Below are 26,106 nucleotides of genomic sequence, written 5' to 3'. Positions count from 1 at the left end.
AACAGGCCATCCAAGTGGAGTGAAGGGGGTGGAGAGAAGGCGTGGCAGTGGCTCTGGACAGGACAGCCAGAATTACAGGACTTGTGAAATAGATCTCTAGTGACTTGAAGCAGAGGTGGAGCATGGTAACTGACGATGCTTTCTGGGACCCAGCTGACTTTTTTTTTTCTCATTTCAGATTCGTCAGGGATTTTGTACGTACTTGGGAGCACAGGTCCTGCAGCAACTCTGACCACAGCAGCGCCGCGGGAGGAACAGCGAGAGCGGCAGAGCCGGCAGCAAGAGCTTCTGAGTTATTATTGTAGAAGGAAAACACGTCACCCAGGAGTCACGAGAGGGACAGTTCAGTATATCGAGCATGCACGTGGAGGGAGCACCTGCCTGGGGCATTAGCCGACTCAACCAATCATAGTTACCAGCTTTTTAATGACTAGCTGCTCATACAATTTTGCCTTGCCTGTGCTTATAAATATTTATGCAGTTGGGTTGATACTGCTGAATGAAAGAATAGCGTGAGATAATGCACAGCAGCATTGGCTAGAGAAGGAACTTTCCTAAAGAGACTATCAATGCAGTCAGAGTACTTTTAGATAAAGGATTTACCACTTCACATTTTAAATCATAACTGAGGCTGAGTGTACAAACATCTGATTGAAACACATCAAAGGGCCTAAACTGGAAATACAAAAAATACTTGGTGGCAATTAGTGGTACCAGAAGTCTTTTTGCCAGAAAACAAAATTTGCTAATTTAGTCCCAGGAGCTATCAGTCGATGCATGGAACAAGGGAAGGCAGGAAGGAGTGAGTCGGAGGGTGCGCTTTTAGATCCATAATTACCATAGCACTATGCTCCAGGCACAAATCACAGACATGCGATTCACCAGGGAAGTCAACAGAACAGCAAACAAAAAATATTTTAAAAGATTATCATATTTCACTAATACTTAAAGATCTATTTTTTAAGTGAAGGGTCTGGTACATTCAACTAGGGCAGTGTTTTATTCATTTTAACTAAAAATCAAATGTGTATTTATGGGAGTTAAATTGCTTCAAACTGTGTTGGAAGGATTTAGCAAGATAGCTCTAATCCTATGACTCTATCTAAGGTAATGTTTCACAATAGAGAAAAGCCTTACATGGGAACTGTCTACTCTGTGATTGTTTATAATTCAGGAAAACTAAAAGCCACCTATATGTTAATCAGTAAGACAGAGTAGTAAATTTACTTACAGTTTGAATTATGTTTATAAGCTTAGTAAAATGTTTGTTATTAATTTAAATAACTTGAGCAAACACCCAACAATTCAAGGTATAAAATATACTAACTACTATAATCTGACCGTTTTAGCAATTTCCTATATTTTCTAATTTGCTATGATCTATACTACTTTAATAACCTAAATTTTGGAAATTGTATCTGGTGTCTATATTTACTTTCTAAAGAAACTTGGGAGCTTTAAAAATTATGTCCTAGGATAATTTTCTAAAATTGAATAATACCTAAAAGCAAATATTTTGTATATAATTCTAGGATTATATATTGTTTCCTTTTTTTTTTTAACACTCCATACCTTCAGATTATCTGGCAGTTCTGATCGCCCAGCATACCCAGGGTTCATGGTGATAAAGACAGCACACGTGGGGTCAAGCTTCAGTTCCGTTCCTTCAAACACTAGTATTTCACTACCTGCATTGATACCTGAGGGCAACCACAGATGAAATGACTTAGCAGTACAGCATACAGAAGCAGCGCCTGCCATTTGTTACCTCCCCTATTTCTTCTTAGTTCACACAATGCAAAGACAGACGAATTCATTACCTCTTTGGATGGTCAGGATCTGCTGAGCCACCACAGAAAGTACTTCCAAGTCAATCCTGTTAAACTCATCAAAGCAAGCCCAGGCACCACAAGATAACAGTCCCTAGGAGGAAAGAATAATGAAAATTTTCAACTTTATCTGATTGAATATTACATTGAAGTGTTGCATTTTCACCTGGTCTTTTCAAGGATTTAATATCCTATCAAGGAGATTGCTTATTCACTTTTATCTTTACGACAGCTCATTTTTTCATTACCAATTCATTATCCTGCATGAATAAAGAATTTGATCAACTGGAAAATTTTCCAATTTATCGCTCTTGCTTCCTGTATATCTTTTGGCATTTAGATGTACACATATAATTTCCAAGTCTTTCTTACATTTCATGTACAAGTTGTAATAATCCTCTACTTAACCTGACTTCTGTTGTCAAGGAGATTGCTTTGGGGTCAGAGTACCTACCTAGCCAACTAACATAATTTAAGGTCACATTTCATAACCCTAGATCATAGTTACCTCATAAATGTGTGCCATTCTGTTATTTAAATATACTGGAGGGTCAACTATAATCCATTCTGTTTAAATTCAGATTTGTTTCTAAAAAAGTCAGATATTTGTTGAATATACATTTTATTTTGTGTGTATATGTGTGTGTGCACGCATGCACATGTGCATGTGAGTTACACTGAGCATCTGATATTGTCAGGCATGACATGTGGTACTTTGAAGATATTTTTAATGTAAACACAGCTGAGATGTTAAGTAATTAGCACCAGGCCACATATCTGAGAGAGGCTGACTGATATGAGAATGATATATGCTTCATTCTACTGATCCATATTGGATTGAACATAAATTCCATGTATGTCAAGGATCATTTTCAAACTCCCCATCAATGACTTTGATCTCAAATGCACAGTATAATAAAAGGATCATAAATCAAAGAAAATAGAATGCTTATGTCTTCACACATACAGTTATGCAGATTGTGAAATTCTCGATAGTAATAACTTTTTGTTTATTTGTACCTCCATTTTTAAGCATGAACTTAACACAAAGTGTCTATAACATCAATTAGTACTTACCAATAAACAAAGAAATAGGGGAGGTAACAAATGGCAGGCGCTGCTTCTGTATGCTGTACTGCTAAGTCATTTCATCTGTGGTTGCCCTCAGGTATCAATGCAGGTAGTGAAATACTATTAAGTTGTATGAATTAAATCAAAGAATATAGAAAATTGCTATATAGACTCAAAAACTGAGATATACAAACATGCTCAGTTATACCAAGTCTGGTATAAACCAGACAGTGCTTTAAACATGAAGGAATATAAGGAGTAGTTAAATTACATGCAGGATATTCTAAATTTGCTGTTGATTTCTTATATAATCATCATGGAAAATTTATATATCACTATAGAAAGTGGATTAAATGTCATTTGAATGTTTTGTTGAGATTTCATTCTTTTGACTTGCTTTTTAGAAACTTTCCTATGTTTCAGCATCACAAATGAAAAGTCATAAAACTCCAAGTTTGTTACATAACTGGCCAAGAATTAGTTTACTATATTGGGTAGAATTGGTCTATTTTTTATTTATTTATTTATTTTTTTTTGGTTAGTGTAATTTTTAAAATGTTAGCTTTGCTGCAGAAAATGCACCAAAGCAAACACTGTAGACTCACAGAGGAATAAGCAAATGCATATGAAGACCCCATAATCTCCAAGAGGTCATCCTGTGCTCAACTGCTCTGGCATTTTAAAGAATAACAGGCTCCAGCACTACGAAAGTGATTTATAAACAGGAACTTCACATCTTTCATTCTTCCTTTTAAAATTTTATAGACCCCCAGGAATAGGAATTTAAGAATAAGGGGGACGGGTAATGAAACAAGGACTGCATATTTCAAGAAAATGGCATTCACTAGGATGAGTCTATCCAAGTAAATTAATGAATCATAAAAACTAGTTAATAATAAGATATAAACATTGCAGAAGTCTTTGGAACCCTACAACCTTTACACAATGGAGCTCTCAAGTTTGTATCTGCCCCGTATATCTCAGCGACTCACTCAGCACAGTCAGAGTAGTGCGGTTCACTATTGCAGGCACAGGGAGGGAGGCAGAGTGCCTTCCAGGTGAGCGTCACTGAGAATGTGCTTAGATGTTCACCTTTAATTAAAATGCAGCGTATGTCTGCTTGCATTCAATTATATTTCACTGTAAACACCTTTCAGGTCTGATCAGCTATCCTGCTATAAGTAAGTGAGTCAACTCAAACCTTAAAGAATTTTCCTAAAGCCAAATAATCCAGGCCATCAGAGCAGTTGAAAACAACACATTGCTTGGCCACAGCCTTTGCCAAGTCCTTGGTAGTTTCTGTTTTTCCAGTGCCAGCTGGGCCCTCAGGTGCTCCTCCAAGGTGCAGGTGAAGGGCTCCAAATAAGGTCCTAAGGTGGAAGAAATAAGGTCTGTTAAGAATAATGTGAGTTTCTAAATGAGTATACCAAAACAGGTAAAACATGTTAACTGAGACAAATTTAGAATAAATGCCCTTCTGAAAATCTCTGTTGGTTCTGGGCAATACAGAGAAGCCAGATGACTCTGGACAATTCAGTCCCCTTACTGGAAGTGAAGAGAAATTAAACATGACAGAAAATTATAACTTTTAAAGGATGAAAGTGACATCACCAAGGAAAAGGGCAATCAAAGTTGAAGAAGAAATTACATGATAAAAGCTGCAAAGGTCATAACTTCTAGGACTAACAAACAAATACAAATGTATTTATGGCCATACAGTAATACAGAAAAAAAATCTCAGCATTGAGCAAGGAGGGACCAGGAAGGGGCCTATCTCTACACATTTAGAAGCCTGAAATGCTGCTGTGTCTCTAGCAACCCACTGGCGAGATGAAGTCAAGGGTGGAAAGAACAGGATCTTTTTTTGTGTGTGTGTGTGGAGACCTTGTTGACAAGACTGCATCATTCACTGTGGAGAGGGGTTTCAAGCTCCCATTTCACATGGCATATGAACCCAGACTAAGAAATTAATATTGTTTTGCTTCCTGCCTAGTGAAACCCTGTGACCCTCTTCAAAGGTAAGTCTGAGACTGCTCCATGAGCACTTCCCCAACAGACTTCAGGGGATAGGAAACAACTCACCACGGCCAGCTCACAATAAAGCCAGGAAGAGAGAACAAAGTACAGTCCAGTTTGCAGTGGTGGAGGCAAACAGATGGAGGCCTGTGAGTGTTCCACACTATGGCACCTTGTCCTCTGGACTGCTCTGTTGGTATGTTAAGTGAGATTTTTAAATCAAAAGCAGTATACATTGCTGGGCGTGGTGGTGCATGCCTTTAATCCCAGCACTTGAAAGGCAGAGGTAGGAGGACGGCAGAGAGTTCGAGGCCATCCTGAGACTACATAGTCAATTCCAGGTCACCAGGTCAGCCTGAGCCAGAGTGAGACCCCACCTCCATAAACCAAAAAAAAAAAAAAGCAATATACATCAAAAGGTTGTATGTGAGAGAGCAAGAGAGATACAAGAGAAAATTTAAGAGTTAAGTGAAATTCTAGCACGAAAATACAAATGCTGAGCCGGGCATGGTGGCAACATGCCTTTAATCCCAGCACTTGGGAGGCAAAGGAAGACTATTGTGAATTCAAGACTAGCCTGAGACTACATCATAGTGAATTCCAGGTCAGCCTGGGCTAGAGCAAGATGCTACTTTGAAAATCCGAAATAATAATAATAATAATAATACAAATGCCAGGGTTTTGAGAATAAACATAAGGAAACATAATTGTGCAGTGGAAGGCAAGTGTGAGGAAACCAGAAAGAAAGAGATCCAATATAAGAACATTTAAAAGGTACAGAAGAAAGAAGGAAGAAAATGATAAAGAGATAAAATTTAGGACTGGTAAAATGGTTTAGTGGTTAAGGCATTTGCCTGCAAAGCCACGTTCAATTCCCCAGGACTCATGTAAGCCAGATACACAAGGTGGCCCACGCATCTGGAGTTCATTTGCAGCAGCAGAGGGCCCTGGTATATCCATTCTTTCTATCTCTCTCTCTCACTCTTGCTCTCTCTCTGCCATTTTCCCTCTCTTAAATAAATGTAAAAAATATTTTAAAAGTAAAATTAATTAAATAAAAAGAAAGAAAACAAAGAGAGAGAGAGAGAGAGAGGAGAGAATTTTCACCCCAGGGCCTCCAGACACTGTAATCAAACTCCAGACACATGCACCACCTTGTGCTCATGGGTGACCTCATATGTTTGTGTCACCTTGTGTGTCTGGCTTACGTGGGACCTGGAGAGTCAAACATGAGTCCTTAGGCTTAACAGACAAGTGCCTTAACCACTAAGCAATCTCTTCAGCCCTAATATTTATTTTTATTTATTTATTTGAGAAAAAGAGAGGGAGGGAGAGAGAGATAGAGAGAGAAGATGGGTGTACCAGGGCATCCAGCTATTGCAAAAATAACCCAGATGCATGTGCCACCTTGTGCATCTAGCTTACGTGGGTCCTGGGGAAGCAAGCACCTTAACCACTAAGCCATTTCTCCAGCCTAGCTTCATCATTTTTAATAGAACATTAGAGAATTCCTAATATTCACCAAAAACATTCACAAAGCTGATCATTCTCTGGGGAATAATATAATTTAAAACTGCTCTTCATTTTTAAAATTTTATTTTTAAAGGATCAAATGCAAAAACATGAAATATTTATCTCTAAATGCACACACACATTTATAGGAAAATGTTTATGTACTATAGGTCTCTTGCTCTCTGTCCTTTTCACTTTCTCTTATTCTATAGCCCAGGCTGGCCACAAGCTTGAATTCATACTCCTCCTGCCTCAGTGTTGGGATTACAAGTGTACAGCACTAATACCTCTTCAGTTTATGGGTGTTTGATACATGTTATTAATTGCCTCCTTTATGTCAGAACATGTGTTGGTGCTGGGGTAGAAAAAAGAAGGAACACACAGTCTCCATCCATGAACAGATTATAATAAATAAAGAGTGTAAAATACAGTAAACGTATTTTCAACACATTGTGATGAAAGAAGAAATCAAGTGTAATGAGATCTGTTGAGGACAGACTGTCAATGCAGGCGGAGATGTCAAAGTAGTCTACTTGTGAAACAAGTTGTCTGGATGTAATCAAGTCCTATTTACTGAGGTACAAAAGGAGAGAGAAACTGCTCCTGAAAAAATGAGACCATCTGCCCCAAAGTTCTGTGTCAAGAAATAAAGTGCATGGATGAGAAAGAGCTTTGTGACACTGGCGTGTACACATCATTGCAGGTTTTTCTGATGGTCATGTGAACTGTGACAATGAAGAAGTTACCTTCTCATTGCTGGGACAGAACATCGGACCAGAAGCAGCTTGTGGAAGAAAGGCATTATTTCCAGCTTATAGTTTAGAAGGGAAGTGTCCTCATTGTAGGAAAAGCATGGCAAAAAATAGGCAGGTGTCACGTCTTCTCATCAGAAGAGAGCAAGGTGACAGAGATGGATGTGACAAGCCGGGATGGCTATAACATCCCAAGGCTCATCTCCAGCAACACACCTCCTCCAGTAAGATGTCCCTCAGGAGGCAAATTGATAAGTTGCTGGATGTCAGTGTAATAAAGTAATTTTCAGAGATAAAACAAGTGTGCCATGAAACTACAAAAGCCATCGAGGAATCTTAAATGCCTCTCACTAAGTGAAAGAAGATAGTGTATAGGTTTCTAGAACATGATTCTTGGGAACAGACCTGGGATTCAGGGTAAGGGAAGGTGGGATGAATGTGGGCAGCATAAGGCAACTACCTGACAATCCTGCCATGATGGATACAAGACATTATACATTTAATTAAATCAACAAAACTATGAGATGTTTTACTCTAAAGTACAGTCTAGTTAGTAATAATGTATCATATTAGTTTATCCATTATAGCAAATATAACAACATTTGCAAGATACTAATATCAGAAGAAATGGGTAAGGAAATTTACTTATGAATTCTGTGCTTTTTCTGCTCTGGTTTTTCATTTTTAAAAGAGTATTTATTTATTTACAAGGAGAGAGATTGAGAGAGAGAGAGAGAGAGAGAGAGAGAGAGAGAGAGAGAGAGAGAGAGAGGAGAGAATGAGCATGCCAAGGCTCCTAGACACTGCAAGCATGTGCTACTTTGTGTATCTGGTTTTATATGGGTACTGAGAAATCAAATCTGGGTCACCTTAACCAATATGCTATCTCTCCAGGCCTGCTTTTGTGTTTTTGTGTTTTGGGGATCGGGTCTTGCTATATAGTCCTGGTTGGCCTTGAACTTGCTATGTAGCCAGGCTACATAACTCAGCAATCTTCCTTCCTCAGTCTCTCAAATGTTAGGATTATAGGTGAACATCACCTGGCTAGCAATTCCTTGTCCTTCTTGCATACTTTTTTTCTATTCTGAGAAAGTTTATTTTTAAAAACAGAATAACTGTTCTGGTGGCTCAGTGGCTAAGAGCACACTGTATTGTTTGTCCAAAGGTTAGCAGTTCGATACTGCTACCTCATGTTTGTGTATTTAATTTGTTGGGCATGGTGGCACACACCTTTAGTCCAAGCACTCGGGAGGCAAAGGTAGGAAGATCACTGTGAGTTTGAGGCCACCCTGAGACTCCATAGTGAATTCCAGGTCAGCCTGGGCTAGAGTGAGACCCTACCTTGTAAAAAACAAAAGAGAGAGAGAGAGAGAGAGAATAAAAAGAATAAAAAATTAATTGAGTAGGATTAATGTGTGACTAGAAGGAAAGAACTGAGAAACCGCCAAGGACAACGCTAGGTCTTTGTATAGATGACTGGATGGGTGAATAGCCACTGCCATCTTCTGATATGTAAATAGAAAGGCTAAGCTCATTTAGCACATAAGACAGTTAATTTGCTCCTGGAATAAATTATAAGCATTAAGTGTCTTCAGGATGCAGGCCACAAAAGCCCGAGCATGGATGGGAAAAATGAGAAACCACAGAGCATGGCTGAAGATATCACATGGAAAAGATATGGTTCAATGACCCAAAAAGAAGCCAGAGAGTTTCAGGAAAGAGGAGGGGGATGGAGAGGTAAAAAAATGATACCCCACTCCTATTGACCCAGAGTTGAAAAGCATAATGTAGAAGAGAAAGAGAAAATGAAGTTGAGAGGAAACTTAAGGAGCAAGAGAAAAACAACACAGGTTAGATTTGCAAAATAGAAGATAATTTGGTATTCTAAAATAAGTGGCACTGAGATATGGCTTAGCAGTTAAGGCACATGCCTGCGAAGCCTAAGGACCCATGTTCAATTCTACAGGTCCCACATAAGCCAGATGCACATGGTGGTGCATTAATCTGGAGTTTGCAGTGGTTTGAGGCCCTGGTGCACCTATCCCCCCTCTCTCTAATAAAAACTGAATAATAAAAATAAATCAGTGGTCTAGGGGTGTGTGAAAGTTTTTCCCCCCCAATATAACATCAGATTAAAGGATTTACCTGTAGCATCGATCAGTGAGTGGAGTAATAACCAGCCTAGGGGAGTTACCCAGATACTCATATCCATATCGCAAGCCAGCATTGATCATCTTCGTTTCTAAATGATTAGCCTGGGAAAAATCATATTAAATGAAGTTAGGATAGAAAACAAAATTGCAAAAATGACAAAATCTACAACTTTTTTTGTGTGGTTTTTCGAGATAGGGTCTCACTCTAGCTCAGGCTGACCTGGAATTCACTATGTAGTCTCAGGGTGGCCTCGAACTCATGGTGATCCTACTACCTCTGCCTCCCGAGTGCTGGGATTAAAGGCGTGCACCACCACGCCCGGCTCAAAATCTACAACTCTTTTCATAAACACTAACATAACACAGGTTTCTTCAAAACTCACTCTTTAGACATCATTTGACTCACTAGAAGACTTCAAGAGCTAGTGTTCTGGATAAATAATGGAAGCAATGGCCTCAGATTTTCTGATAGAATATTCTAGAACTTGTCTCGTCTCTTTCCTATAATATAGTCAATCTTTTCTTTCAATATGAAGAGGGTATTAATAGTATCAAAATGCTACAGGTTAATAAGCAAATGTAGAAGGGAAGAAATTTGCCCAAGATTACAATCCAGTAAGTTTTTTTTAAAATTATTTATCTGCAAGCAGAGACAGAATAGATCATGGGCATTCTAGAGCCTCAAGTCATTGCAAATAAACTCCAGATCTGGCTTTACATGGATACTAAGGAATCAAACTCAGGTTGTTAGGTTTTGCAGGCAAGCACCTTAGCTGCTGAGCTATCTCTCCAGTCCCAGTAAGGGTGTTTGATTCAGCATGGCATTTGAAACAATGATTTCATCACTGGAGTTCCAAATCACCATATACCTTGACCTTGAGTGACCTTTCAGGATGCTGCTTCTCCCCATCCTCTCTGAGAACTGCCAAGCCCCACCTCTGCCCACACTCAGCAGGTAGATCTTGCCCATGGTGATAAGGGTTCCTGCTCTTCCTTCCTCCCAGTCATGATTAATCTCACCATCCACCCAGATACCCTGGACAAATTCATACACATCATGTGTCTGGCTTCCTGTGTGCAAGGAGAGTTCTAGTGACTAGGTCATTCTTTACATGCATCAGGAACCTAAACATGCACTTTTTACCTGACCTGTTCTAACATTTTGCAAATTGCAAACATACACATTTAAAATAAATTCTGATCATTCTCTCTCTCTTATAGTTGTGTATCCATATGTAGTAATACATTTAGAAACACATGTAAGTTTATATAAATGTAGATATTGATGATAGTAGGTATAGTTATTGACTGCCTTAATATTCAGTCTATGAAAGTGCTTATACAGGTACAGTCGTCAGCAAAACATCCTATATTACGGGTACTGTTTCCCATGTGAGCAAGCAAGCACAAGTTAAAGGGCCATGAGCCGAAATTGCTGTGTGAGAACATTCACAGATGCCACTTACTTGCCAATAGTACCTAAGCTGACTTAGCCATTCGAAGTCAGAGTCGTCGCTAATTTTCTTTGTTACAAGTGTTGCCAGGACATCTCTAGCATGGACATCCAGCACCACAAGGGCTCCCAGGGTAACACGGTTCTGCTTGGACAATTTGCCACGGACCAAAGTGACAATGTCATCAATTTGATTGTTGCATTTGCCCAAGTACTGCTCAAGAGCCTGAAGGAAAAGAAAATACACCTTCTCAATGTGATTAAGTCATTTTGAGCAAAACTGTTTTGAACAAGCACATGTATGGGTTATTATGAACATTTTATTATAAATTTCTATCCAGTTAATAACAATCAATTTTCCCATGTTGTGGTTTGAATGTGAAGATGTCCCTTATAGACTCGTGGGTTTGTGCACTCAGCCCCTCCTCGGGGATGGAGACTTGGTGGAGAAAGTGGGTCACTGGTGGGGGTGGGCTTGAGGTTTTGTAACCCCACTGTACTTCCGGTCTTCCCTCTCTTCCTGACTCCAGATGCAATGGGACCAGGGCATTCTGCTCCTGCTGCCCTGTCTCCTTCACCGTGGCAGACCTGAATCCTCTGGCACTGTCAGTCGAGGTGGACCCTTGTGCCTGAAGTTGCTGTGCCAGGGAGTGGCCGCAGAAGCAAGGAGAGCAGCAAACGAATGCATGTTACTGCAGACGCCGTGCTAGAAGCCCAATCCGACAGAATTTATGTGGCCTGTGTCAACATGCTTTCCTTTCTTGTTTCTGTCCTCTGTGGCTAAGGTGGAACTGTCAATTAGGTTGCCCCCATCTCTCTGAGAACATGAAGGGAGAGGAGACCCCATAAGAGGCAGTCATAGACAATACCAGGAACTGAGAAATAAAGAGGCATCTTTCTAGTAGATTGTAAAGATTTTAACCTGAAGCTAGTGAAAAATTTATTCACTTTACAAAAAGAAGCTTGCTAGTGAACAGCAGAGATAAGACAGAGAGTAACAGAGAGACTATAACAGCAGTGATGAAAGAAGCCCTGAATACTGACTCCAACTTTCTTTTCCTGTGAGCCCATGGGCCCATCTACTACTCCTGCATTAGCTTTCTGCTCTTGCTCTTGTGAACACCCAGAATGGCCTAATATAGGTGGCTAGGGACTTGAATTTGGGCTGGCAGGCTTTGCAAGTAAATGCCTTTAACCACTGAGCAATCTCCCCAGCCCATAAGCTTTTTGAACAAGGTCTATGCCACTTGAAATATAAGATACTATTATAGTATGCATATGATTTGGCTGTGTTCCCCTAAGTTTCAGGTGCTGGAGACTTCATCTCTAGGACGGCAATATTGAGGCGGTGGGACCTGTAAGAACCGAGGCTTAGCGGGTGGGTTAGGTCACGAGAATTGCCATCAGCAGGGTTGGTTAAGTAGGTCTTGTAGAACTGGATGAGCCCCGTGAGAATGGGTTGTAGTATGGTTTGGGCCTGAAATTTTCCTCAGAGGGCTTGATTGCTAGGTGACATTACTGAGGGAGTTCCCACTGAAGGAGTAGATCAGCGCTACATGATCTCCAGGAGGATGATGGGCCCATTCCTCAGCCTGCTGCTGTCTCTCCTGCTACCTGTTACCTCCTCACTGCCCTCTCCCCTCCACAACTGTGAGCCAAAACACATCTGCCCTCCCTACGTTGTCTTAGGCATGTTGTTGCGGTGATGACAACCTGACTAACATAGGCTGTTATTTTACTAAGCAGCCTAGCTTCTAGTCAGTCTATTGTTTTCCTCCCACTACATGACCTCTCCCTCTTGCAAATGCTACTACCATGATGCAATTCCCCATGTTGTCTAACCAGGAGGCTCTTACAAGAGGCCAGAGATAGACTGGGTTGCCCAGCCGTGGCTTGCCAGCCTCCATAATGGGGAGCTTTGTAAACCTCTTTGGGGATGTTGTACAAATAAACTTCTTGTTCTGTATGAAGTTGGTGGCTTCTGACATTTTGTTGTAGTAACAAAAAGTGGCAAAACAGGACTAATAAACAACACAAGTAGTTTAGTTTCTCTTGAGCTATGGCAAGTCTTAAGCACCAGGCAGCCTTTGGAGTTACTCATGTAATGGGTTCAAAAGAATAAAAGAGGGGTTATGATGGGAATCAAATGAGAATCAATGAAAACTGCTGTGTTGAAGGGAATTGTCAATATGCTCTGGCAGGCTGCTGCGGCCAGTGCCTCCATGCTAATCATTTTTAATAAATGTTGTCCACAGAGGTCCGTTTTCCTTTTCCAGGGCCATTGCTGAGGAGTAACAAAGAAGCTGAAAGAGTGCTTTCCAAGAATGACAGGAGTTTACAAAACACAACAGGGGACTGAATGGTTTTATTTTTCTCTGTAAGTCACTCTTCTTGAAATATTTTCATGTTTTTTTTAATTATTAGTTTTGAGAAAGTCCTTCATTTAAACATTTTGTGTTAAAATGCTATTGCATTTTTGCTATTAAATTAATTTGTTGGAAATTTTGTTCCTATGAAGTGAAAAATTAACTTTTGCTTCATGCATGTTTAACCACATAAATGTTTAAATTCTTAAAGTTCACTAGTGAATTTTTTTACTATATTCAGCATGTAAATTAGAAAAGACAGTTTTTGTCTAAGGAACACAAACTTTGCCAAGTGATGCATCATAGTTTCCTCATTAGGGAAACTTGGGCTCAACAAAAATCTTATGTTTTCATATTCTATCGCATTCTATCACAACATAAGATTTTTAAAATGGGGAAATGGCACATATATGTACAAATTATAGGTCCATATAATTTGTTTATGATAGAATAATGTATTTTTGTACACTAGAAAAATAAATTTAGAAGTGAAATTTGGCTGCAAACTATGATAAACTGAGTTCATTAGGAACCATGTTATATGAGTCAATGAGAATTTGGATGAACTGACTGAAAAAAAAAATCACAATATTGATATTGTTTTTGTTGCACTTTAATCCTTGTAAGGCATAGTGAGCACCTAAAGGTAACTACTATAATGTTGTCTGGAATCAAGTATTTTGATAATAACTACATTCTTCTAACCTCCCTACCATTCCTTGACTCAAAAATCACATAATATCGCCAATATCCTGGCATCTGCAACAGTCATCATTATTTCTTTTATTTATGTGTATATTTATTTGCATGTGTGTGCAGTATGTGGTATGCCATGTGTGTGGTGTATGCACATGCATCTAGAAATGCATGTACCCCAAGCACATGTGAGCTGAGGCCAGAGGAGAACACTGGGAGTCCTCTTTTGCTCTTGCCTATGTTACTCACTGTATCTGCAATTGCCATTTTCAGTCAGACTGACTAACCTGCTAGTCCCAGTGATTCTGCAGTGTCACGGTCCACAGGACTAGGATTACAGGTGTGTGCGGCCATGCCTAGCTGATTACATGGGCAGTGGGAAATCCAACTCAGGGTGATCCATGTCTTCTTAGGCTTATGCTGACGCAGCAAGTGTTAACCTGCTGAGCCATTTCCTTCCATTTATTTTTATAGTCTGCAATACCTCACATAGTCTCTTTACTATCAGTACCTGTGGTGGCTTGATTCATGTGTCCCCCATAGACTTATGTGTTCTGAATGCTAGGTCCCCAGCTGGTGGCAATTTGGGCACTGGAGCTTCCTGGAGGCTGTGTGTGGTTGAGGGAGGGCTTATGGGTGTGATAGCCAGCCTTTCCCTTGCCACCATTTGGCCCACTCTCCTGTTGCTGTTGTCCACCTGTTGTTGGCCAGGAGATGACGTCCAGCCTTTGCTCATGCCATCTTTTGCCCCTGCCAGCATGAAGCTTTCCTTTTAGTCTGTAAGCCGGGAGAAAAAAAAAAAAAAGCTTTTCCTCCCACAAGTTGCTCTTGGTTGGGTGCTTTCTGCCAGCAATGCGAAGCTAACTGCAGCATTGCCCATTGAATAAATTCATGGGAGCATGGGTCCCAGGTAACTAGGTGCTCTGGAAGGGAGGGGGGTGTTCCAGGGCAACAGGATGCTGACAAAGCATTAAGTTTAGCATTCCTTGGGGTATTTGTAGGGAATGGAGGTACCCCTTGTTCTATGAGGTTGTCCAGAGTCTTCCGTTGTCCAGCCAAAGTTATCATTTTCAAATGTGAGTCACTCATTTGTTTGGGTGAAAAAAAACCCCAAAATATTCAAGTATATGCAAGTCTGCAGTAAGAGAATCACATATCAAGGTCTTCAAATCAGCAGTGCTGCGGAATGCTAAGGCTCCTCACAGCGCTGCTGCAGAACCTGGGTGCTCGGGCTTGGGGGACTGTGGGCAGCACCAAGGCATGCGGGCAGCTGAGGCAAAGCAAGTGAAATGGAGAGCACAGGCAGATTTAGAAAAACGCTTTACTCTTGAGAACACATTAAAAGTGTCATTTCACACCACAAACATAGTTATGAAAGCATCCCATTAACATTATGGTGTTAAGTAGTCAAGGAAAGAGATATATGTTCTCATTTTTTGACATTCCTAGTGACTGATTACAGACCTACACTCTATGGGAATTTTGTAATAAATGAATAAAATAGTAATGCATAAAGAAGGATCTTCAACCCATACTGTGTGGTAAAAAAATTCCAGGTATTTTGGGAGAGAACATACTGAAAGGGGAATGGCCTATACTCTGTAGCCCCGAGGTTCCAGTTGTTCTCCAGAAGGGAGGAGAAGCACGGAAGAATTCCATGCTGCAGGGCTGTCCCAGCTCCCGCCTGCTCCGGCCAGCCTGGCTTACAGCTGGAGCACAATGGAATTTTGACAGAGAAGTGGAGATATACCAAATGGAAGAAAATTAAATTATGCATAAAATTTTGTCTTATTTGCTCCCATTTGCTTTGTTCTCTGCAGACCATTTTCCCACAGAGGAGTGGCAGGGTTGCGTGATCAGCAGGAGGGCCAGCAGCAAGGAGAAAGATCCCAGGACCTCACTACTCTCTCTCTAGTAGCGACCCCCCTCGGTGACAAAGGCATCCCTGCTGTGGGGAGGTTGGGGAGCCAAAGCTTAAAATAATTCTCTAAACCCATTAAGGAAAAAAGAAAAATGTATGTGGAAGAGACATCCATGGAACCAGAAATAACCCCCCAAAAACCCCTGCCATGAAATCCCCTGACCTACTTGTTTCCACAAGGCCTTATTCCTTCTTGCTGAGGAGAGGTCAGCGGCACGCTGGTGAGTGGGAATGCCTTACAGGCGTCACCCAGCCCCTTGCTCTTGGCACAAGCTGCTTACCCTTCTCAGCCCCCACACTTGGCCATTTTCCATAACACCTTGAAGTCAGATCAAATTCCTATCAAAAATATATTTAAAACTGATGGCTTTAAAGTAAACATCCATAATTGCCAGGTTCCAGTTGAATTCCAGTCAACCAAAGGCAGACTCACCTGAAATCATCTTTCCAGAATAAAATTGTCTGACTGAGAACCATTTTGTTTTGTTTTCTAAGTTAAACAGCAGCCATCCAAACAATATTAATTATATGAACACATTAGGATATTTACTATAAAGCATCATCAAAATATTTTTATATGCTCAAACAGTGAAAAGCCATACTTAGTGGTTTAGGGTGCCTGCTGCTTAAGCAAGGGGGTCTCTTAGGCCAGAGACCACCAAGGCTGGACTCCCCAGAACTCACATGAGAAGCTAAGCCTAGCCATGCAAGTGTGGAAGGCCCGTACTGGGGCTCCCAAAAGACAGTAGCTCCAGGTTGACGGAGAGATTCGATTCAAAGAAATCATGTGGTAAGGGAAGGATATCCAACATTCTCCTCTGATTTTGTACACACAGAAGCACACACCACACAGCACACATACCACACAACACACACACTCTACCCATATACAAACATGTATAAAAAATAAATAGGTCAAAATAAGTGAAATGATGCCTTGTCTACAGAATGCAGTTTTACTCAAGGACCAAAAGCAACTTATATTACTCTAAACCCTGCCAATCTTTTGGAGTTTAGGAAGTTTCTTAATCCTACTATCTATCACCCGAGGTGTTTTTTTTTTTTTTTACATATTTGCATGTGTGTGTGTGTGTTTGTGGCATGTATGTATGTGAGTATGTGTTTGCATCACCCTATTTTTAAAGACACAAAACTGGCTGGGCATGGTGGCACATGCCTTTAATCCCAGCACTTGGGAAGCAAAGGTAGGAGGATCGCCATGAGTTCAAGGCCACCCTGAGACTACATAGTGAATTCCCGGTCAGCCTGAGCTAGAGTGAATAAGGTTGATTATCAAGTATCTTTAACTTCTACATTATTTGAATGAACAAATTATTCATACAGAAAAATTTAATCATTATTTATATGTTCTACATATTTTGCATGAATATTTTACTTTGAAAATAAATAATTTAACGTGCAACATAAAGTATGATTTTAGATGTATTGCCTTCATTTTCTACTTTAACATAAGTATATTCTGGCTATGGCAACCACATTTTTGATATTAAAAACTTGGAAGTAATAAAGGCTTACCTCTAGTCCCTTTGGAATAGCAGTTTGGACTTCTGTTGTCCAGAAGGTTTGGGATACACAGAGAACAGTCTGGCCAGGCCATTCCCTTACCCAGTTAATTCGTTCATTTTTTGTATAGGCAGCAATTGCATCTCCAATTACCTAATTAGAAAACAAGAAAATGCTAAAGATAAAGATTTTGGAACAAGCTACACAATGAAGAGCTAAACTTGATCGACTCATGTCACTCAGTTGTTTACAGCTTCATTAGCCAATTATGAAAGGGTCACTGGATGCATGAGATTAGACTACTTAAACTCAAGCTTATTCTCACCTATGTGAGCAAAGCAAATATACAACATGTTATTTTCCAGTAAATTATCAGTTTGCATGATATACAATGTATCTATAGATTATTTGGCCAGTTTTAGAAATGTGCCTTCTGGATATATTTGGATTGGACAAGAATGAACAATTTGGTTGTGAAACATAAATTCAAAATAATTCTAACATGAAAACTATCAAATTTGTACTGTGGGATTTTTCTTTTGGTTAAATCAGCTCACTCATCCTCATGTGTGTGCACATGCACACACAGACCATAATCCTTAAAGTGCCTTCAGCGTTCCATACCTCTTTCATGTCTCAGTCCTACAGGTTTGGTGCCCAAAGCAGTGAGGACAGGGAAAGATATCTAATTCTTTCATGGCTAGTTGAGGGCTAGAGTCAGAAGGTCCCACTGATGTTCTTTGCTACATACATTTAGTGGGCTTATATATCTACTTTGTCTACCGGCCATCAGTGGGAAACACTCTGTCATATGTATCAACCAAAAATGGCAATATCCTGCGGGAGGTGACACTAACTGTAGTGTTTGAGTTTCAGAAGGGACTGTTAGAATCAGATTTAGTAACTGAAATAATTGTCACCATGTATCATATAAATTTAGCAAACCATGTTTGGTAGTTTGAATGGATAGCCCCAATATATTCAGGATTTTATTAAGATTTGTAGTTTAGATCTCCAGCCACCTGGCTGGAGAAGGTGTCACTGGGCTGACCCTAGGGCCCAGTCCTAAGGTGTGGGGGTAGATTTGGAATTCCAATCTAAAGATATGCAAAGTGTTTGAGCTTTGTCTGGACTTCTTGAAATGTACTTGCTTATGCTGGTGTGTTGGTGATGGCTTTTCTCTGTCTCTGCTTGGTCCTGTGAAAGGGGAATTTCCACTGGATCTATAAGCTTCAAATAAAATTCCTTCCTCCCAAGACTATGCCTCGTCTGGAAGTTCATCTCAGCAACTGAAGCTCACTATTGTACCGTGTAACCCAATCCACTGCTGCTAAACAGTGGCCACAGTAGAATCTGTTTACTATCCTGCTGGCTATATAAATAGTCCTGTTATTTGTCAATACTTATCAAGACACATGAACACTCATCTTCTCTCGCCGTGATCCTACACATGAGAGCTTATCATAGGAGAATAAATGATGAAATCAAAGAAACCAGGTATATGCATAAGTACAGTCATTGTACTACAGATCAAGGGATAAAATGGGAAGCTTTCAAAGGATTTGACAAATATTTCCAAGAAACTATATTTAGTATTAACAACATTATGATACATAGTCACATTAAATAACTAGATTTGAATAATTTTCTCCAATAATATGTGGGAGAATATGAAAAACTAATTTAGACATATGTCCCCCTAATGCTCCCCACTTAATCATGTTTTTTATTTTAAAAATATTTATTTATTTACTTATTTATTTATTTATGAGATAGAGAGAGAGAAACAGAAGGACGGACAGAATGAGTGCACCAGGGCCTCCAGACACTGCAAACAACTCCAGATACATGTGCTATCATGTGCATCTGTCTTACATGGGTTCTGGAGAATTGAATCTGGGTCCTTTGGCTTTGCAGGCAAATGCCTTAACCACTAAGCCATCTCTCCAGTCCTGGTTTTCATTTTTGATTAAAAACTTGAGTACTAATTCCATATTATAGTAAAAATGAATTTGAGTGTTTAGCATGTATGTACTGGTATAACTTGATATTCTTTACTAACAAAAATGACTCCAACAGTAAGCTTTATGTGAAAAAGAAGAAGTCATCATTGACTTAAAATATATATGATTTTCTAACCTACTGGAAAATATTTTGCATGTACACAGAGCAGAAAGCTTCATATATATCAAGGAGATTGAGGTGAACTATACAGAGATGCTTCTAAGGCCAGACTTAAACACATCACGAAGACAAAGTATGTCTAATTCATGATGAAACCATCCAAGTGATGCAGGAAATGAGATAGACACACAACTCTGTCCAAATTATCCTTGTGTAATATGGACAGAATTTTGTTCCACTGAAGTGAGTCACTACAAAGTAATGACATCTGACTCTCTCTTTTCCTTTGAGTTATCTGTGATGGCTACTTTAATCAACTTAATTGGACTTAGAGTCACCCAGGAGACACACTTCTGGGCATAACAGTAAGCTTATTTCCAGGGAGGTTTAACTGAGGAGGGAAGACCCACTCTAAATGTGGGAAGCATTGTACCATTGGCTGGGGTCCCAGACTGAAGAAAAAGAAGAGCGTGAGCCAAGCACCGGCATTCATCTCTCTCTGCTTTCATGCTGTGACAGGTTATATCTTTCCAAACTGTTTGTCACAATAAGCCCTTCCTTCCTTAATTTGCTTTTGACAGGCACTTTGTCAAGGCAGTAAGAAAGGTGACTAATACTTTATCTATTACAATTGGAATGATGATTCATGCCTCAATCTCTACCTAAATAACCATCCATTTGTCAATGCCAAACTTATAACGTTAATAGTCTTTTTCTAGAAATAATAAGAAATAGAATCAGCTACCTTGTGAATGGATTTGATCATAATCCTCTCTAACTCAACCAGCCACTTCTCCACCTGACCTCTGGCTTTAGCTGTTGAGATGGTCTCTGTGAGTTCTACAACTTCTCCTTCACTACTCTTCATGTGAGTAATGTCTAAAGTTTCTGTAAATTCTACTTTTGCAATTCCTTCAAAACATTTCTTCAAGTGAGGCTGTACTCTGTCAAAAAAAATTAAAGAATTGATCAAATTAATGCAATTCCTGACATGTCAGCATTCTCATGCACCAATCTTCACATAAAATTTGTAAATGGGTTGGAGAGATAAGGCACTTGATTCAAAGCCAAAGGACCTAGGTTCAAGGTCCCAGTATACACATAAGCTAGATGCACAAGGGGGCACATGCATTTGGAGTTCATTTGCAACAGTTAGAAGCCCTGGCATGCCCATTTTTTTTCTCTCTCTTTCTCTTTACTTTTTCCTCTCTCTCCAAAATGAATAAATATTTAAAAAAAATTGTAAATGTATCATACTTAAGAAGCATAGTATTCAATAACATGCATGTTATAATAATCACTGGAACATGATTGTTGATAATATTTAGAATGTTCTTAAAAGAAAAACATAGAAACATGATTATCCATAATTTTTTACTTATTCCAAAAATTAAATTTAAGCAGATAAATTTGGCCATGTGCCTAGTCATATAAGTAACTTACCTAGTAGGATCTTTAGTCTCAGACAGTATCTCAAGAAGTTCATCATTTGACAAGAAAAAGAATCTGGGGAAGAAGAGACGTTTCTTTTCCAAATATTCATTAAGTCCTTTAAGGATGAGTTCCAGAAGTTCATTAGATTTTTTCAGTCTTTCCAGCATTCTCTCAATAGTTACAACTGTAAGAACATGTTTATTCTAAAAATAAAAATAAACAATGTTCACTTCCAAGTACAAGATATTAACCTTACTTATATTTTTGTTATATTTGAATTTATATATTTTAATGAAATAAATACTCTGGTCTTGAATATTCTAGACCTACTGAGTTTCTTCAGTCATGTAAAAGTCATGTTGATTTGGATCTTCCACCAAATTGCTCACATGGGAGATAGAAAACAAGGTGAGGGCTGGAGGGATGGCTTAGCAGTAAGGCATTTTACTGCAAAGCCAAATGACCCAGGTTCGATTCCCCAGGACCCACGTTAGCCAGATGCACATGCATCTGGAGTTTGTTTGCAGTGCTGGAGGCCCTGGTGTGCCCATTCTCTCACTCTCTTTCCTTCTTTCTCTGTGGAATAAATAAATAAATTAAAATTAAATAAAAATTTTAGAAAACATGGTAAGGAGGAAAAGACAAAGAATGAGCACACTTTCTGAACCTATAGGAATGATGAGAGTAATTAGTTTAAGATGAGATACATCTTTTGTCTTATTCTTTGAGCAAAAGCACTATAAATAGTAAGTTTCTAAAGTTATTATTTTGAATATTATTGGTATCAGCAATAACAAATAATACTCTCTAGTTTCTATAAATAATGATATAATAGCAAGAGTGCGGAAGTTTTTTTATAAGTTTTATAGACAGCTATCTTTATATATACACCATAACTCTGCATGCAAAAGGATTAGGTTCAAGGTGTGCTTGCCCTGAACTTGAGCGATCAACACTAGTAACCCTCATGGCATACAATTGGGTACATTTCTTCACTTGAAAGTGGCAATTTCACTGCCTGCTTCAAAGTGACTCAAACAGAATCAATGATTATTTTAAAACTCTCATTTTATTTTTTGTTTTTTCTTTCTTTTTTTAAAATTTATTTGAGAGTGACAGACAGAGAGAGAAAGAGGCAGATAGATAGAGAATGGCTGCACCAGAGCCTCCAGCCACTGCTAACGAACTCCAGATGTGTGCGCCCCCTTGTGCATCTGGCTAATGTGGGTCCTGGGGAATCAAGCCTCAAACTGTGGTCCTTAGGCTTCGCAGGCAAGCACGTAACCGCTAAGCCACCTCTCTAGCCCTAATTTTTGTTTTTTCATGGTAGGGGTTTCACTCTAGCCCAGGGTTACCTGGAATTCACTATGGAGTCTCAGGGTGGCCTTGAACTCAAGGCAATCCTTCTGCCTCTGTCTCCCAAGTGCTGATATTAAAGGCGTGTGCCACTACACCTGGATCTTTTATTTTATTTATTTATTTATTTTTGAAGGAGCTCTCCTTTATACTGTAGGACTCAAATAATTATACAACAGCTAATCTTAAGAACTTTTTTTTAATAAGTGGAGTTTATTGATTTCTCAAAATATCCACATACTAGCAACTGGTTTTACAAAAGTCTTAATTTGAAAAAAATACTTTTATTTATCTATTTATGAGAGAGAAAGAGAGAGAAATGGGCATGCCAGTGCCTCTAGCCACTGCTAACAAACTCCAGATGCATGAGCCATTTTGTGCATCTGGATTGTGTGGGTACTTGGGAATTGAACCTGGGTCCTTAGACTTCACAGGCAAATGCCATAACCACGAAGCTATCTCTTCAGCCCTCAAAAGTCTTATAGATTTTTATAAAAGCACCAATGATAAAAAGTTAAATAAAGCTCTTTCCTTTCTATTTCTTTAAAACATCATTAATATTATTGAGGTCTATCTTTGGTCTTACGATTCCAAACTTAATGTTTTTCACTAAATAAGCTTTAAAATATTTGGAACAGAAGAAAGGATCGGGGTATGCACAACATGCAACACATGTGTATAAAAGCTTAAATATATAGTTACATTAAAAATAATTATTAGTAAAAATGTTACACGTATAAATATTATGTACACATTTTATGTAGCAGTTAATAAAATTAAAAAAAGAAAAATTAAAATTAAAAATGCTCCACGTAAAAAGATGTTAAAACACAATAGAAAATTTAATTATACAAAGTTACAAGCCTTATGAGAACACATCAGACATCTATTATGTAATAGAAAATTCCAGAAATTTACATTGCAGAAAAACAAAAGAATGTTATATTAAAGATATATATTAGATTTTATGATTTATGATTAAACTTTTAACTTTAAGATTAAACCTATTTTTGATGATCAGTCACAACTGAAAAGATACATCTAAAATGAGAGTTGTAAATTGTTTAAAAATTCTATTCTAGGACTAGAGATATAGCTCTGGGATAAAGCATTTATCTAACACATGAAAGGCCCTGGGTTCAATCTCTAACACTAAAAAAGATTTTCGTGCTAGAATCTCTAAAATATGCTGTTATTGTTAATGTGCTACAGACTTCTGCTTCTTCCCCTTTTTTGTTTGTTCGATTTGAAACAGGACACACTCTTATACTGCTCAGGCCAGCCTCAGACTCGACACACTCAACCTTGAATTCCTGACTCTCCTGCCTGCACCTCCCCAGTGCTGGGATTACAGAGGGTACGAGCGAGCTTGACATTTGTGAATGTACTTTAAAAAGAATAGGCAGATATAATTTTCTGCTTTGTTTTGAACTATAATGATGTAACTTGAAAATACAGTAATTTAATTAAAGAATAAAAATAATTACCATTAATACCTACTGTCTCAATAAAATCAAAATATGGGCTGGGCGATGTCTTGGTTTGTAAAGGATCTGCTGCACGTGCAAGAGCGTGCGTTCAGACCCCCAGCACCCCATGCAAGGCCAGCACAGTGGACCACGCCTGTCATCCTACTCGTGGGAGACACAGGCAGGAAGTCCCCTGTGGCTCACTGAGGAGCTGTTCTACTGAACTGATGGATGAGCTCTAGGCTCACAGAAATCCTTTCTCAAAAACTAAGCTGGAAAGGACTGAGGGAGACAGCCAATATCAATATCTGGCCTTTCCATGCACCCACACACATCTGCACCTGCTCACACGCTATGGCCACAAACATATGAACACACACACACACAGACACATACACACGAAATGAATGAGACATATGCTATGATTCAGCCAACTTATTTTAAAGCACAATTTTTAAGACATTTTATTGTTTTCTGACATTTTTGTGCTCCAAATATGCATTGAACACACATATTTGTATGTGAGCGCATGCGTGAGTGTGCACGCCCAAACACACACACACACACACACACTGACAGAGACTCGGGCCATTGTTTTTAAATGTAGAACCCATCCAGTAGAGCAGTCAGTCTTGTCTAATGCTAAAAACCAAAATAACGGTCTTAGAGCACCACCTACTGGAAAAAAATGCCTTTCTTTGTTTTAAAAAACTGAACTGATGCTCAGAAAAATGAAAAGCTTCTTTCATACCATTTGTTTATGATGAGTTACTTTTATACAGCCAATCTCTAAAAACTACAAATTCAGTTTTTAGTTAAAGAATTTTAATCAAAATTGTAATTGATTACAATTTCCAAACAGCAGCAACATAGAAAAAACAAAAAACAGTTTCGGCCATAGTTGACTATATTTTCTCTAAATTTCTTGTGACCAGAAGTGTCCCATACTTCAGAGTTTCTTGGATTATATAGAATTTCATAGACATTATGGGTGGAGCATCCTTAATCTGAAAATTCAGAGTCCAAAACAAAGGTTCTAGATTTTGGAGCAATTCACACTTGCTCCAGCTGGACTTTCTGAGGTCAAGCTTGCTGAGTCAGACCAACTCTACTGGCTGATTCAAATATGAAACTTCTAAGGAAAGGTGGACAACAACTTATGCATCTATGCACATGGGCTTCAAAACATGGGAAGGCAATCACAGCATGTCTGGATGTTGCTTACTTTTACTCTCTTCCCTATGAAAGGAGATTATCACCATGGGACCAACATGACTCCTGTCCCACCCTCGCTCCTTAGTGTCGGTAACATTGGATCGCTTGCTTAATCTGGTTTTCTGTTTTTTGTTCTTTTGTTTTTTGTTTTATTTTTGAGGTAAGCACTCTAGCTCAGGCTGACCTGGAATTCACTATGTAGTCTCAGGATGGCCTTGAACTCACAGTGATCCTTCTACCTATGCCTCCCGAGTGCCCGGATTAAAGGCATGCACAATCATGCCCGGATAATCTGTTAGTTTTCTTTAATATTTTATTATTTATTTATTTATTGGGAAGGTGGGGGAAGGAAGAGAGGCAGATAAAGAGAGAATGGATGTGCCAGGGCCTCTAGCCACTGCAAATGAGCTCCAGATGCATGTGTCACCTTGTGCATCTGGCTTTACGTGGGTACTGGGCAACTGAACTTGGATCCTTTGGCTTTTCAGGCAAGCACCTTAACTACTAAACTATCTCTCCAGCCCAATCTGTTTTATAATCGGAGTGAAAGCTCATTCTCAATGTTCATATGAGAACATATTTGAGGTGACTACTACAGTGCCTAGAACACACATACTTAAAACTGTACCATCACTGCCCATCTCAACCCATAACTGAAAAGGGAAGAAAGAAGGGCGGGGGGGGGGGGGGAGAAAGAGGTAGAAGCACAGTGAACCTGGGGAGGGGAAGAGGGAGACACATTAGTTTTATGGAGTTAAAATGAACATTGTGTTTTATTTATCATAGTAAAATATGACTTTGAATCCCTTTAAGGGTTGACATAAAACTCTGGTAAAGAGCAGGGAGCCCATGACTATTTGTTAGATACTTGAGTGGGTGCAGGGAGGTTGAACTGTAGACTGGAGAGGAGCTCAAGAAACAACAGACCCTCCACACTCTGCGAACTGTTTGGTTATAACTGTGATGTGCCTGATTTTGCTCCACAAGCACCCATTCCTCATCCCATGTGACAGTCAAAGGGTGATTGACACATGCAGATTGAGTGACTATAGTATGAGGAGCCTGAAGCCTTCATTGGCAATCGAATTAATGTGGTCATAAACCCTTGCAGAAAATACTTTTATGCAGACACATGATGGAATCAAACTCCAGTCTGCGCAGTAAACGTCAGGAAGCATAGATTTCTTCTATCAGAGATCCCCAGACAAGAGAAAA

The 26,106-nt window shown here is 39.3% G+C and overlaps 1 protein-coding gene across 1 annotated transcript in view; it reads right to left on the bottom strand.

The window, feature by feature from the left end:
• Dnah7 (dynein axonemal heavy chain 7) overlaps nt 1-26,106 on the bottom strand; it is a 259,409-nt gene that overhangs the window by 152,804 nt on the left and 80,499 nt on the right. Inside the window, exons 20-27 of the mRNA XM_045148328.1 lie at nt 20,861-21,054; nt 20,163-20,361; nt 17,306-17,446; nt 10,800-11,012; nt 9,326-9,435; nt 4,102-4,270; nt 1,821-1,923; nt 1,573-1,700 (exon numbers count right to left, since the gene is read on the bottom strand). Of these exons, the coding sequence (XP_045004263.1) occupies nt 1,573-1,700; nt 1,821-1,923; nt 4,102-4,270; nt 9,326-9,435; nt 10,800-11,012; nt 17,306-17,446; nt 20,163-20,361; nt 20,861-21,054 (1,257 nt within the window). The remainder of the gene's footprint in view (nt 1-1,572; nt 1,701-1,820; nt 1,924-4,101; nt 4,271-9,325; nt 9,436-10,799; nt 11,013-17,305; nt 17,447-20,162; nt 20,362-20,860; nt 21,055-26,106) is intronic.

Source organism: Jaculus jaculus, chromosome 4 (genome assembly GCF_020740685.1).
Source record: "Jaculus jaculus isolate mJacJac1 chromosome 4, mJacJac1.mat.Y.cur, whole genome shotgun sequence".
NCBI lineage: Eukaryota > Metazoa > Chordata > Mammalia > Rodentia > Dipodidae > Jaculus > Jaculus jaculus.
Note: the sequence above shows the minus strand (reverse complement) of the source record. Positions and strands in the feature narration are given on the sequence as shown.